At 35.1% G+C, this 13,219-nt stretch overlaps 1 protein-coding gene across 7 annotated transcripts; it reads right to left on the bottom strand.

Annotated features, from left to right (window-relative positions):
• Nucleotides 1-1,137: 1,137 nt before the first annotated feature.
• Nucleotides 1,138-13,075, bottom strand: LOC130798397 (uncharacterized). 7 transcript variants are annotated; one of them, XR_009039045.1, is made up of 9 exons: nucleotides 12,822-13,075; nucleotides 7,959-9,868; nucleotides 7,789-7,870; nucleotides 7,379-7,445; nucleotides 5,055-5,240; nucleotides 4,867-4,927; nucleotides 4,316-4,526; nucleotides 2,447-2,563; nucleotides 1,138-1,609 (listed from the first exon to the last, which is right to left on the bottom strand). XR_009039045.1 is itself a non-coding variant. In XM_057661357.1 (9 exons), the coding sequence occupies exons 3-8, from the start codon at nucleotides 9,700-9,702 to the stop codon at nucleotides 4,351-4,353; spliced, it is 2,316 nt and encodes a 771-aa protein (XP_057517340.1). In that variant the 5' UTR covers nucleotides 9,703-9,868; nucleotides 11,338-11,851; nucleotides 12,822-13,075; the 3' UTR covers nucleotides 1,963-2,563; nucleotides 4,316-4,350. The 7 variants fall into 7 exon arrangements, 5 of the variants coding, with proteins under 5 accessions (XP_057517341.1, XP_057517340.1, XP_057517337.1 ...); XR_009039046.1 differs by lacking the exon at nucleotides 1,138-1,609 and adding an exon at nucleotides 3,428-3,851 and having other exon boundaries at nucleotides 1,958-2,563; XM_057661357.1 differs by lacking the exon at nucleotides 1,138-1,609 and adding an exon at nucleotides 11,338-11,851 and having other exon boundaries at nucleotides 1,963-2,563.
• Between the last annotated feature and the right edge of the window lie 144 nt (nucleotides 13,076-13,219).

Consider the following 13,219-nt stretch of genomic DNA (forward strand, 5'->3'; position numbering starts at 1 on the left):
ATTGAGGTTCGTTTTTATTATAAATTTTTTCATTTGGTGGTGAATTTAAAATGTATTTCATGTGTAGTGGGCATTTACACTTGAGCTCTACGATTATGTCAAATGTAGTTGTTATTTACATTGATCCTCACTTTTAAAAGTTTGTTCCAGAATTATTAGTTGAATGTAAAATGTATAGTGGTCATATATTTGAGTATATAAAGTAAGGATTATATAACAAACAAATACACATTTTCAGTACTTCTTAATTATTTGTAGATTACATAAGGCTTACTTATTATTTAATTGCAGGAGAGATGGATCCAGCAGCTCCAGCAGCTCCAGGGTCGGGATCCCAAGAACTGGCTAGAGGTCAATTGGCGGCATGTCGCTCGTTGGGAGCACAGGCTAGATCTGCTTGCCCAAGGTGCGCCGATCGAGGCTGCATGCGCACCTACTACGGCGGATTACATGCCGTGGTTCCTCTCCATTACTCGCCGATGCATGACACCACGAGGTATCTTGGCGGCATCCCAGTACAATCCCGCAGCACCGACGATGACACACTTTGTAAGTATTCTTCAACTTTAATTATTATCCATACAACTTACACTTTAAACATTTCATTAATAATTAAGTCTTACTGCAGGCACAGGGCATTGCATCAGTCATCGGCTCCTCCCAAGAGGAACCCGTACGGGAGATTGCCCAAGCCATACTCCTAGGCACGCAGTTTCAACACTTCATTCCGGAAGTAACTGCGCCCCACACCACTACGTACGCGTACGAGTCATCTGCTCATCAACCCGACGTTCATCTTGAGGAGGTTGACTTAACGTGTCCGGACTACGGTGTCGGGTCCTCACAAGGTGCCACATCATCAAACTATCAATCCCCTCCCCTACCCGAGCGTCATGCGACTGCATCTTACTATTGTAGGAGGCGTCGTAAACCGTCACAATTAGACAGGGTACAGGAGGAGGATTAGCATTACAATAGTTTTGTAATTATTGAACATTTGTACATACTCATTTGTAACCGTTGGTCTTTTGTGTGTAAATTGTAACATATATGTACATGTATATATTTTTACCGTAGTATCACACGTTTATTATGAGTGAATTGATGTTAACTACTCAACTTTTGGGCGATGAATCATTCCGCGAACAATGCAGCATAAATTTAATCAAAAACATACAATCATATTCAAATAAGGATGTTGCTATTCAACATTCAACACAATTTCAAGCAAGTTCAACAAATCCAAATCCAATTACATACTTCATGCATTAAGTTAAACTAGCGTCCGTAACTAAGAAGGCTTAGTTAACTTTCTCATAATTCTTTCAGTCTCTTCTTTCCTATGTGCCATATCATCCATTTGTCTCTTTAGATTAAATACCTCATCTTTAAGCTCTTGTTTTTCCTTCTCAAGCCGTATTATTAAGTCTCTCTGCCATTTTGTACCCTCCGGAGCAATCCAGCGAAAGTATGTGCATCCTAATCCGTCAGCCAAGTAGAAAGGGCAAGCAACAAATTCACGCCCTGGATCGAAGTCGCTCCAATCAGTATTAATCTCAACTTCATAACCACAATCACAAAGCTCTTCAATACAATGCTCCTTTGACATCTACATAATACATATAATATATTAACGTTAGTGAACTTTCAGAAATAATGTTTACATTTACAATAATAAAACTAACAAAATACCTTATGTTAACTTTAACAATTAATGGAAAAGAATAAGAATGATGTAGAATGGATAAAATGAAGTATAAGAAATGATGGACCTATTTATACAACAACATTACAACGGCTATTTTCACATTCTAACGGCTATTTTTCTAATTAACAACGGCTAGTTTAGTTTTTAAATTTAAAAAAAAAAAAAAAAAAAAAAAAGCTAAAAGTCGCTGTTAGTAACAGCGACTTTCAACTTTTTATTTTATTTTTTTTCCCTTAATTCGCTGTTACTAACAGCAACTTACCCGAGGCTAGGCTTGGACGTACGGAAGCTTATTTTGGGACATAAGTTTATCCCAATCTTATACTTGGAATTAAAATGCTAAATAATCTTATTTATTTCAATCTTTCGCAATCCAGGATTTTTTTAGCTTTAACCCAAAGTGAATAAAAAATATTCACAATAACAATTATAGCTCAATGATTAGATCAGACATTTAAATTCTCTTTTCTTTCATAATTTTATACTCCTATTTAATTTTTTTATACTTTTCTATTTTAATTTTAATAATGTTTAGTTTTCAAACTTACTAGGCCATAAAAAGTCAAATAGACTTGATCTTATATTTCCAAAAGCCATGATAATAGAAAAGCTTTAACTCCACATAATGAAAATGATTTTTTTTGCTATCATTAAGTTCACTTCAATTTATATGATATTAAAATTTTTATAATTTAAAGTAATTTTTATACAAATAATTTGTTATCATATTTATCTAACCCCTAATTGAAAATCCTGGTTGGTCCTTGTTTGAAGCTGTAGCATTTTCAGCAAATTAACAAAGAATCTAGCTTTTCAAGCATTCTGCATCCACAAGCGGTGGTTAGAGACGACAACCTGTTTAGTATTGCACAATTGGCGTCATTAACTGCCCCAACAAATAAGGAAATAATAATAATAATAATAATAATAATAATAATAATAATAATAATAATAATAATAATAATAATAATAATAATAATGCACAAGATTTGAGTTCTACTTTCTAGGGCAGATATGTCAAACCACTCAAACATTTATTCGTCACACAGTTGAAGCTTCAAGGTCTATGCATGCATGCATGGCTTTAATTTATAAATAATACTCCTAATCGACAAAGGCGAGCAAACATTTGACAAGTTCTTTAAAAGTCATGTGCAATTTTAAAAAATTATGATATTTTTCAAATAAATTTATATCTTTAAACACTTAACATATATTTCGAAATTTGATATAGAGACCCTAATTTTTTGGGACCCTGTGCAATCGAACATGCTCAGAACCTCCCTTGCTAACAATCATGGTCCAAGATCATGTCACTTTCAACTATGAATATCAAGTTGGAAGATTCACAATAAGACCAGAAAGCAGCAAGATCTGCTTAGAAATAAATCCTTACTTTATTATTTATGTAAGCAGGATCTTTTAAAATATGGTATTGTTTTTCCTATCATAAATCATAATAACATAATAAGTGTCATAATCATGATGATTACGGCAATGATTGCAACTTATTTTTTAAAACGAAGTACCCATGTGAACATGAGTCAATCATGTTTTCGGTTTCTGCAGTTGTGTCTGCAATCTTCCACCATGATATCAATATTATAAAGCACAGGACAGCAAATATGCAAATATTATAAAGGATAGGACAAACCCAAAGCCCACGGTATTATGTTATGGTTCATTGCAAGATAATGAGGCTTAAGGTAAGGGACTTACGTCCACTCGTCGATTGTATGGGATACCAATATCAGATTTATATAGGACAATGGGCTCTCCATCCTTTACGCTAGCTATTAAAGAGTGCACTCCAGTGGTGCTATATCAATATTATCAAAGAAACCACATCTGGCTTGCCCCAATGTGAAATGGAACCTCGTCTCTTCATTACCTCATTGAATTTAGCCTAGCGAAAAGCCTGCCACATGAGAACATGTAGCTCCAAAGAGGGGTGGTATGTTAGACTCCACTGCAAGATAATGGGGTTAATGTTACGCCTTGTGTCGCCCTTTAGTCATAAGAGGGACGAGCGGTTAATGAATGAGTCCGAAATCGGTGGTATGGGACACCACTTTCGGATTTGTACAAGACAGGGGGCTCTCCCCTCCTTAAGCTAGCTTTAAGAGAGTACATTCCAACTGTCCTGTATCATTTTTTGTACATCAAAATCAAACAACCCTCAGTATTACGGATGCAGATTCGTAGAGTCAATCAAAACCCTCTTAATAAGAGGCTAAACAGCACTGCAATTCTTGACCTCGTACATTTACAGAGTTGTGTCACATTCATGTTTAAAAGATAAGTTTAAAGCCTATGATCTTTGGTTTACTCTTGTACTTCTCTATCATGAAAAACAAAGAATTTAACCAATAATCCATTACAAAAACAAGGCCATCCATTTAACACAGGTGGCCATACAGCTCAAGTGTGAGAGGTGCATAAGCATGGAATAAAATGATTCATCGCCTAGGAAAAGAATATGAGGATGCTTGATCAAGGAACGGATAATGAGAGTGATAAAAGTCGACAAAATAAAGTTTTTGAACCCCAGGAGTTGCCGCTGAATTGTGAGCCAAAATAACAATAAGCTTTGAGTCAGATTGTTACCTCCTCAACAGTGCAATGAAACAGGAGTAGTTGTATTAGCACTTTCTTTTTTTGTTTGCATCATAAGCTCCAACAATTTTTGCATAAAAGGTCCAAGACGGGTTTTCCTCGGTGATAGGCTTTTGACCAAATGGATTTTCCTGAATAAATTTTTGGACATCCTCAGCTTCTGCCAGCCTTTCAAGATACGTTCGAAGATCACCACCAGGTCCTGTCATGACTAAATTGTTAAAATGCATCCTGCCGCATTATACTATCTAGTAATCTACATAAAAGGGGAGTGACCAAGACCGAAAGCATAGACAATATAAACAAGGAGAATATATATATATATATATATATATATATATATATATATATATATATATATATATTTTTGAAGAAATGCAGAAAGTTAAGAGGCTAGATCCAACTCAGTTGGACCTAGAAGGACTAGCATGTAAGATGATTCACTAGGCAAGATAGGTACTAATACTTTATCTTTGGTCAAGTGGTTTCAAAAAAGAAACTTCTAAATACAATAAGGATCGTTAGTCTTGAGGGAATCTTACCTAGTGATTTGTCTCGAGCATCCTTGAATGAGTACGGATATGGAAATATTGCTGTGTAGAGCTGAATGATAAACACACCAAAAATTGAGTTGCCCAACAATAATGATGAACAGAAGACTCACTCAATAAACTCCTTATTCTGCACACAGATCAAAAGGCAATGTGTGTTGGTATAACTAAACACTTACAGGATTTCGTAAAGCCTTGTATGGTGAATCATCCAATAATACAGTATTGGTTTCATTGTAAAACCCCTTTTTCCAAGGAAGACCTTTCCTCACGTTATCCCATAGATATTTAAGTTCCTTTAGAACAAGAGGCTTTTTCCTATTTTCGAGAGTTTTGTACCTTGTACCAGTACAATGAGACTGATCCTGCAAAAATTTAAAAGTGGATCAAAAAGACACTTCAAGTTAAAAATAAAAATTAAAAAAAGCACCAATAAAACAACCAGACTTCCATATCTTCTCTTAAGACAAAATAAATATATAGTGTGGTATAGAGATCAGTCTTAAGTCTTAACGGACTCAAGGGTCTCACTAATCACTACACTCTCGCATAATTTTCTAAACTAGAAGTAATCTCTTTTGTGAATGTAACGTCTTGAGTAGATTTAGTTAGACTCAATAAATCATCTTATTTGTACCCGTGGTCACTAAGAAATCTGATTCATCAAACATGAGTAAATGAGCGAATGCTGCTGGCATGTCCATTTGCATTAGCTTCAGAGTAAAAACATGACCGCATCGCATCAATCGTACTGTAATGGTTTTCGAAATAAATGAACCAATATTTCCCGCGTTGTAAAGGTATAAAACAATCATCTTATGATTTCGACTGATTAAGACGTCATGATAACCACATCACTCCTATTACCGCATCATAGTTTTGTTGCCGCAATCACGACTATTAGTGCAACTTTACATTATTTAGCTACCACATCCAGACCATGGAATAAAAACTCTCCCATTACATTACGTAAAGCCCATTATGTAACATGTTTGAGAGTTATTGTCACATTAAATCCCGTTATATAACGGTGCATGAAATTTCACACAAAACGCAACGTTTATCGTTACGTAACGTGTAACGCCCATTATTTTACCGTTATAAGGATATTTCACCCTTACAACGTTATTTGTCTCCCTATTAAAATTTCATTAATACCCATTGACTTTAATTATTACGATCACTTAAATAATAGTTACTCATAATTTTAGTTAATAAACAAAATAATCAACTAATAACTAATAAGTTAATTAATTATACACTAACAGAACCTCAAAAATTTTAATTATAATAGTTGTAGGCATATTATTGTATAATAATAGTAGTTCAACAACAAAAATGCAATTATAAGTTCAAAACTCCCCTTATGTATTTTTTTTTGTCAAAAATCACACCGCATTGTTGTGATTTGCGTTATTACTCCGTTATAGCTGTTTTACGTGACACCGCAACAGTTTCCGCAATCGCATCTGCGACCGCGGTATTTTTCCGTGATCCAAACATAGCTTATAGGGTCACCCACCTTCTCTTCAGACAAATCTAGTAGTTGCTTAGCCTACAGTCTTGACCAGTAAACAAAGCAAATTTTCCTACACTCAAATGGAACTTTTGGGCTGCATATTGAACATGAATAGCCTTACTTAAAGGAACTGCTTTAAAGTAATTTGAACTAGTATTAGCTAATCTGAACCTAACTTTTTTTTCTGAAACAAGTGAAAATAAGGTGAGGCAAATAGAACACAATTAACTCTAATAAAACCTTGAAACCAGCTGACCAAAACATCCAAATCTCGACCTCTTAAGAAATGGAACATCCAGATTTTTAAAATTATTGATCATCCTTTTTTCTTATCTTTACAGAGTAATTATGCACTCACCAGCCCCTTCTAACACCTTATGAGTGTGCCTTCCTAGTTCCACTCTACCATCCTCTAAGTGAACCAGTTATTAATATTAATCGAAGAAAAAAAAGTACAACAATAATGCCAGTGTAAATCCCAATAATATGGGGATCAAAACTTTGGCATTGTGTTGTACCATATTTTTCTCAATGAATGCCAACTAGTTAACTTCATCTTATAATGTGTTTTTTCACCAAAAAAATTATAAGTCTTTTCTCACGAAGAAAAAAGTTTAAAAGGTGTTTAACACAGCTTTGAAATGCACAACTTTTAAGGAAAGTACAATGACTGGAGACGGTGGTCAAATTTATCATTAATAAGAGAGAAAAAAGTGCCAGAGAAGAAAGTGTGTCCCTTTTCATTGAGAAAAAAATGATGTAATCAATGAGTCAATATATTTATGTTTATGAGAAAGAACAAGATGCTGTTATCTGAAATAGTGGCAGCATGCCCCAAAAAACTAAGTGATTACACTGATCTACCCAAAATGACAACTAGTTCAGGGCGAAGACAAATTTAGGACAGGCTAAGGCATCTTGGCATAGATAAGATCAATGTACGTAATGTTTGTTTGATATTTGCATGGGAATAAAAAGCCTTACCCAGCAAAAACGTAATCTTTTCTGTTTATCTTTCAAAAGAAAGTTCACTACTAATGTCAAATTTTTCCTGCAAAGAGAAGAGAAAAGAATTAGGCAAATAAACATGTTATCATTACACCAAAGAAAAATAGATAATAGCAAATATTGACTTCAGACATAAAACAGCAAGTTCACGTATAATTAACAACTCCTCGTAGGCACACAAAAGTGAAATAAGAAATCTTAAAAAAATATACAATATACAACAATGAAGACATATTGAATCTTCGTGGACATACAACTTTCTCTTAACTTGACCAACCATATTAAACTAGGTATAATCACAAGGGACAATACACCACTGTAGAACACTGTTGATTCTTTGCAAGTAATATTGAATCAGGAGAATAACTTTTTCCATATTGACTTACTTGGTTCTTGATGACCAAATACCCACATCGAATTTTTCAAAGCAGAACTGTAAAAAATCATCACAGAAAGGCCGTTTGAAGACTGGAAAACAGCAAGGAGTAGATCAGACCAAGTTGTTGGAAACAATAGAAACAAAAAATTAACAAGTCATGAGGTAGAAATCATTAACCTCCTTTAGATGCAACAGTTATGTCTGGCTTATATTTAAAATGACATGATGCAACAATATCAACCAATATCCCATTCAAATCAAGGACAAGAAGCTTTCTTCTAGAAAGGGGTAGAATTGGTTTTGGTATAACTTGTAATGCTTGCAATGAGTGATTATCAATATTACCAACAAGTGAAGTGTCATCTTCTGTAGTAGCTTGTGCAGACTCCACTATTTTGCAAATTCCATTAGTCATTCCATTTTCTAGTGGATTGGTTGGATGGTCATACATGAGCATATTCTCCAAATCATTATTTGTAGATGCATTTGTCTTTATATCAATTGGAATGCAAGATACAGAGAGAATATTGTTGTTACTCAAAGAATTTGGCATCTTATGTTTGGGGGCATTAGAAAATTCCTTCATGTCATCTTCATGATAACCTACTTCGTGACCCCATTTTCTCTTCTTTTTGCTACAACAGGTATTTATCACTGGCATCAGTTCTGCAGTATGTTCATCGCTCTTGCAAACCAAATTGCTAGTCACATTAGCATTTCCATCCGTTTCTAATTTAGTCAAATCAGCATTCTGATCAAGAATGTCCAATTCTATAGCATTGTTTACAGACAACCCTTTGCTTTCCTTGTCACAGCTTACAGTATTCTTGCTTTCACCTGACAAATTATCAGAGTTCTTGACACCTTGATTTTCTCGAGTAATCACTGTATTCGTATATTGATTTACAAATGCAGAATTCCAGTAATCTCCAGCAGCCTCTGTGGGCTTGTTAATCCTATCAGTACTAGCATAGACAGGGTATCCATGAAGATATCTGCATGAAGCACCAAAGGTGCACCTGCCCTTGGTAAATTGTAGACATACCTCTCGTACAGCAACAGGCTGCAAATGCAAATAAGACTGTTCACTATAACATGTGCTACTGAGAAAATTACCGCCAGGTAATCTCCAACTGGGTTCTCCGGAAAAACCCATGTTCCTCGAATGATTGTGCATATTAGATTCATAATGCCCTTGAGATGTTCTCAAAGTGACATCTCGATGACCCTCACCACACCCTGGATTATTTAAAGGATCTGCAACTCTTTGATGGTGTTGAGAACTGAAATCACACCTGGAACCAACATATGAATTTACTGGGTGCCACAATTTGCAACATGATCCAAAATTGCATTGACCTCGGAGGAAATTGCGACAAGGTGATCTGATGCGGCGTTGTCCTGAAGTGTTGTTCCTGATTCCTTCACCGAAACCAGAAACTCCAACAGCTCCATCTACTTGATGTCCTACTCTTGAATCATATGTGGGTCTATCATACCTAATAGATTCAGGGTGCAAATACAACCCCCTCTGAAATTTGCAGCGAGGAGTGCTGCTCCTGAAGCCATCAGATGAAAACCCAGTTGTAAAATCCATATCTTGATTTTCTCCATATTGGGAGTTTCCTGGATTTGGAACAGCAGCGACCCTTCCACACCCATTCTGATAGAACCTGGCTCCATCATGTTCAACAGAATTAGAATGCTCATATTTACGGGATGCTCCCCAGGCACATGTGCCTCGAAAGTTGTCACGAGTTGTGGGAATTTGAGCCTTCTCTTGCCTCAAAGCATCACTAACTGTCCAACTCCTGGGACACCCTCTTTCTGATGGACCCTCTTCAACATGAGCACCACTGCCGTTCAGTGTACCAAAGTGTTGCTGTTGAAATAAAGATCTTTTAGTGACATTCTGCTCCATCCTAGATTTTCTTAGTAGCCGATTCCTGCTCTATTTCAAGAGTGTACTCATCTAACAATCTATTTCCTATATCCAGCCAGTAGAAACTTAATGACTCCTTTCACCTTCTAACCAGCATGCTATGAGCTTTGAAAAAAGTCCAAATTCCCACAATCCAGTATCCAGCCTGCAAACAACCATGGAATAAAGTGTAATCATGACATAAGCAAAAGCAATAAAACACATAAGCAATCCATTGTAAAAGAAAATGTTAATAGCTAAAATTTCCAGTGGAAAAGGGGGCAAGGATGACAGAAGGGAGACAAAGACAAAAGCCAACTCAAAAGGAAAGTGTATGAACATTCAAATTAATAAAACGATGATGAACTAAATTTTAAAGCAGTTCAAGAGTCCTTCCAAAATGTAGAAAGGAAACAGGCTCACAAGTTGATAAATGCAATCTAAAACTCAAGACTCCTATCCCCATCCAACACAAGACATACATATTTAAGCCCATGTATAACAGAAGCAAGAAGTAAACCCAATACTGCATATACTTGACCGATCAAAATCAAGTCCATTTTCAATGTACCAAATCCGGGCTGTATATGGCATAATAAAAATCTAGTATGTGGAATCTGAGTTTCAGCTTATATTCCCCTGCATAGTTCACACTTCCCATCGCGGAATAGATATTATACCAAGGGCAGTTAGGTCTCGGAACAAGCTGAACAAAACTTAGCTCAAGCAGCTTGCAAGCAACTTTAACAACCTTACCGTAAAAAATAATAAGTCAGAGGAAGTTTACATGATACAGGGTAAAACATCATTACCCAAGATCTAATGTGAATGAACGCAATGCTTTTACATCTACCCCCAATAGCAAAACCAAGAACCATCTAGGATTCTAGTCTTAATATGCTTTGATCATAAAACTCTTCCAATCTGCAAAGTCCGGAAAGTCTAGAATATCTCTGGTGTATCCTTATCATTCCTTAATCTACGAGTTCAAGCATGACTCCATTTTCTCCCAAATTCTTATAGCACTACATCTTCGATCTACTCCCTCTATCCCATGACTCTAGCTACAAGTATAAATCTTGTGCAAATCAAGGAAATGGAGAAAAAAGGGTTTTTGAGGTGTGATTTATGTGGAAGTGAAAGAAATGTATGGATGAGATAAAAAGAAAAAAAGTTAAGTATGATGAGATGAAAAGATAAGTTAAACGTGCGGATGAAAATTAAAAGAAAATAGTGTGGGTCATGGCCAAAAATAGAAATCTAGCAATAGCTGTGGGATGGATTAAAAGGAAAATGTAGCAAATCTAGTGGGCCTGAGGGAGTATATTACCCAAACTCAATGTTACACAAATGAAATTCAAAAGAAACGGGAAACGAAAATTGAGGACCACTAATTTAGTGTATCAAAAACTTAGGTAACGAAATTTGATCCAATAGAAGCCAATATAGGGCCTTAATGTTGTCTAAGTATATTAATCATAAGTAGAAAATATAACCATAGCACTAATCATTAATCATAAGTCTTATATCATTAATGTGGGCCATAATATGACCATAACAATAAAAGAAAAGAGCATTTTGATGCAAATGAGAGACGTGAAAAGTCAATTTAGCAACTCAAATAAGTTTTTGTACCGTTTCGATATGAATGGTTTGAAATGCATTACAAACACAGTTTTGCACTTCAATGATTTAACTCTTCATATTAATTAGTACCCATCTACGATCCTTGACACTCGACCCGAGGACAGTTTGCCACCGACTTCTCAACTAAAATAAGGATTTCCATGCCCAATATAAAACCAACACTAGGATACATAACATGTGTTAAATATGAGTTCTAAAGTCCAGCGACATTATCTTCCGCCATATAAGCATACAATGGCTGGAAAACAACTGCGAAACCAACATGCTCTTAATGCCCTTTATAATCTCCTTACTAATATCAGTGCAACATAAACATCTAATTCCCAGTCATCCAATTCTTCCCGTTTAGCTTCAACGCAACTTCCTTGTAAGCATTAATTCAGGTTGCATTTGGCAATTTAAATTTCATTTCAAACAAGGGATTCAATTGTCCAATCAAGAGTGATGTATTCAAATATTGATTCAATGCAATTAGGTTGCATTTATTTGAATCATTGAAAATCTGCAAAAACAATTCACATTCAACAACATCATTTCAATGCTCCAAAGCCATGAAGTAGCTTCCACCTAAAGTACAATTTGAAGAGTTGGATAAATGTATCCTTGTACAATTTGAAGAGTCAGGATAAACGTAACCTTAACCTTTTTTATATACTTGTTAATACTTGTAAATTTTCATCAAAGTAATAAACTCAAAAAATAATCCCAAATTTTTTTGAAAAAGTACAAGCTGCGAATAATTTTTTTTGGCAAGACAAAAGCAAAAAATTAAAGAAAAATAGATATTCATAATCCAACCTTTCACTCGTCCGCCGTAAATAATCTCAACTTTGAATTATTTTTTAATAATCTGACCTTTGCCTTTTGTTTGTTGTCAGCATACTAATAGGATATGCTGATAGCAAAATAAAGGCAAAGGTTGAACTATAATAAAATTAATTATTATGTTGATAGCGAACTAAGAGTAAACGTTAGATTATTAAAAAATAATCTTGCATTATTCACGGCGGATGATCGAAAGGTTCAATTATTTATATCAAATTTTCCAAAAATTAATCCGACGCTCATCTTCACCTCATGCTCCTCTTTCCTCCCTTCTCTTTCAGAATAGGAACAGGCGAAGTAGCGAACAAAGAGCTCAACTGGAACTCAAAAACGATGCGAAAACAATTAATTAGAGGAAAAACTATGTTTCGAAGGAAAAAAAATCCAAATTCAAGCTCAAATTCACATCTCGAATTACAATAATCAGCACATCGATCAGCCGTAGCAATTGTTACAGAAAACTCATATGCTCGCAAAATCAACTTCCAGAAATAGCTTATTTACATTTGGACAAAAACTAATTCATACACTTCTGAAATTTCTACACCATTAACTCCATTATTTAAAACATAAGAAAATCAGTACAAAAGAAAAAAAAAAGTTAATAAATCAACAAAGTTCAAATGAATTGAGAATTAGGGAATAACCTGCCAGGATAAGCACAGCACGACGCAATCAATAAAGCAAAACTTACTGAAATCAAGCCGAAACTTCAATGCTATGAACACTGAGAAATTTGAGCAGGAAAAAGAGAAAAAGGTTAGCGGGAAAAATGTTCAGAATGGGATATGGAATTGGTAATTGAATTATGACGGCAGAGACTAGAGAGGGCGTAGATGGGGGGATTTCCAAAATTGTTGATTTGAGCCGTTTCACAATCACATTCAGATTCAGGTGTACATTCGGAAATTAGGCTTGTTTCGGATATCCATGTAATTTCACAAACCCTCCTATTACACGGTTTCACCATAAAATATGTCTTATATTTAGGTTAAATAACTCGTAATAAAACTTTTTAACATAATAGACTTTTATATGGATTCAT

This window comes from Amaranthus tricolor, chromosome 13 (assembly GCF_026212465.1).
Source record: "Amaranthus tricolor cultivar Red isolate AtriRed21 chromosome 13, ASM2621246v1, whole genome shotgun sequence".
Lineage (NCBI taxonomy): Eukaryota > Viridiplantae > Streptophyta > Magnoliopsida > Caryophyllales > Amaranthaceae > Amaranthus > Amaranthus tricolor.

Bases quoted from the DNA above. Each gene is read 5' to 3' on its own strand.
- LOC130798397 (XM_057661358.1), bottom strand. From the start codon at position 9,702: ATGGAGCAGAATGTCACTAAAAGATCTTTATTTCAACAGCAACACTTT. The intron at 4,928-5,054 runs GTAAGTGTTTAG...TTTATCATTCAG, and splicing joins ACAAGGCTTTACGAAATCCT to CTCTACACAGCAATATTTCC. The intron at 4,527-4,866 runs GTAAGATTCCCT...TAGTCATGACAG, and splicing joins TGCTCGAGACAAATCACTAG to GACCTGGTGGTGATCTTCGA.